Genomic DNA, 1,180 nt, shown 5'->3' with positions numbered 1-1,180 from the left:
TTTGATTGAAAACTGCTTGTGCTCGTGTTGTTTTTTGAGATTCTTCCGAACAACCAAACTGCGGTTGTACTCGATCATCTTGGTTGTATTTGCTGAAATAACTAACTATGGTTGTATAGACTGATTTTCCTAACTACGTGCTTGCTGGGTTACTTTTTTTTGTTGTTATAAAGAGCTTGACCTGTCCTCTAAATTGTTTCTTTTTCTCATACCGTTTCATTGTTACAATATCTTACCGTCTCTTTCCATCAACTAACTCGGTCTCAGTCATTATTTCATAGTATATAGTTTAAATCAAACCTTTTTCAGTTCTTGATAATCATGCCAAACTTGAGATACGTTCGCCATACATCTTCCTCTGAATCCTCTGTCGAGGAATCAAACGCTACACCACAAAATCGACAGGATGCTCGCGTTGGTCTTATTGCAGAATACGGTAAGTATTGATTAAGTAAACATTCTAACCGAGTTTGAGGTTTATTCATCTTGAATGTTTTGTTACTTCTATTTGAATGATCATCAGTCAACATTCCTGATAAGACATTAAGCCCTTGCCATTTGAGCGAGTTAAAACGCACACGCGCATATCGACGCACATCGTACCTCAATAGAGCGGAACAGGACATCAAGAAATTGGTTCAAAACAAACGTCGAGAAGATTTCCGCGCATTGCGGGAAGCACTCTATCTGGTTTATACATACAAAGGACCTTTCCTTCAAACCAAGCAGGAGAAAACCCTCGCTGCCCTTTACCTGCGTAGGAAAGGATTAGGCAAGATGTTTGTTAATGGTTTCAATAACGAGATCAAATGGGAGTGGCTCAGCACTCGTGTTAAAGACATTAATAAGCAAGATATTACTCATACTCCTTTACATCATTTGAAAACACCCATGAGATTGTTATAGGCTTTATTTTTGTTGATTCCATATCGTTTTTGGTTTGACCTTTTGTTGTCTCTATATAGTTTCAGCTTATATCGTTTTAGCTTTTCTTTTCAGTGTTTCCATATTGATCTAGCTTGTAATCTACCATGTTTATGAGTTAAACAAGCTTAGTTCGTGCTCATTATCGATGTGTACAAACATACACGAATTTCGTTTGTATGTTTGTTTTTGAGCGATGTGAGCAAGATGGATAATGGATGATTGATCATCCTCGTTTGATGATCGATCAAACGAA

The 1,180-nt window shown here is 37.4% G+C and overlaps 1 protein-coding gene across 1 annotated transcript; it reads left to right on the top strand.

The window, feature by feature from the left end:
* Window positions 1–321: 321 nt before the first annotated feature.
* MELLADRAFT_68816 (uncharacterized protein) lies at window positions 322–906 on the top strand (the record flags this gene model as incomplete). Its single annotated transcript, XM_007417555.1, has 2 exons — window positions 322–436; window positions 524–906. The coding sequence occupies 2 exons, from the start codon at window positions 322–324 to the stop codon at window positions 904–906; spliced, it is 498 nt and encodes a 165-aa protein (XP_007417617.1).
* Window positions 907–1,180: the final 274 nt, after the last annotated feature.

This window comes from Melampsora larici-populina (genome assembly GCF_000204055.1).
Source record: "Melampsora larici-populina 98AG31 unplaced genomic scaffold MELLAscaffold_75, whole genome shotgun sequence".
Taxonomy (NCBI): domain Eukaryota; kingdom Fungi; phylum Basidiomycota; class Pucciniomycetes; order Pucciniales; family Melampsoraceae; genus Melampsora; species Melampsora laricis-populina.
The sequence above is the reverse complement of the archived record's forward strand: the minus strand, read 5'-3'. Positions and strand labels throughout refer to the sequence as shown.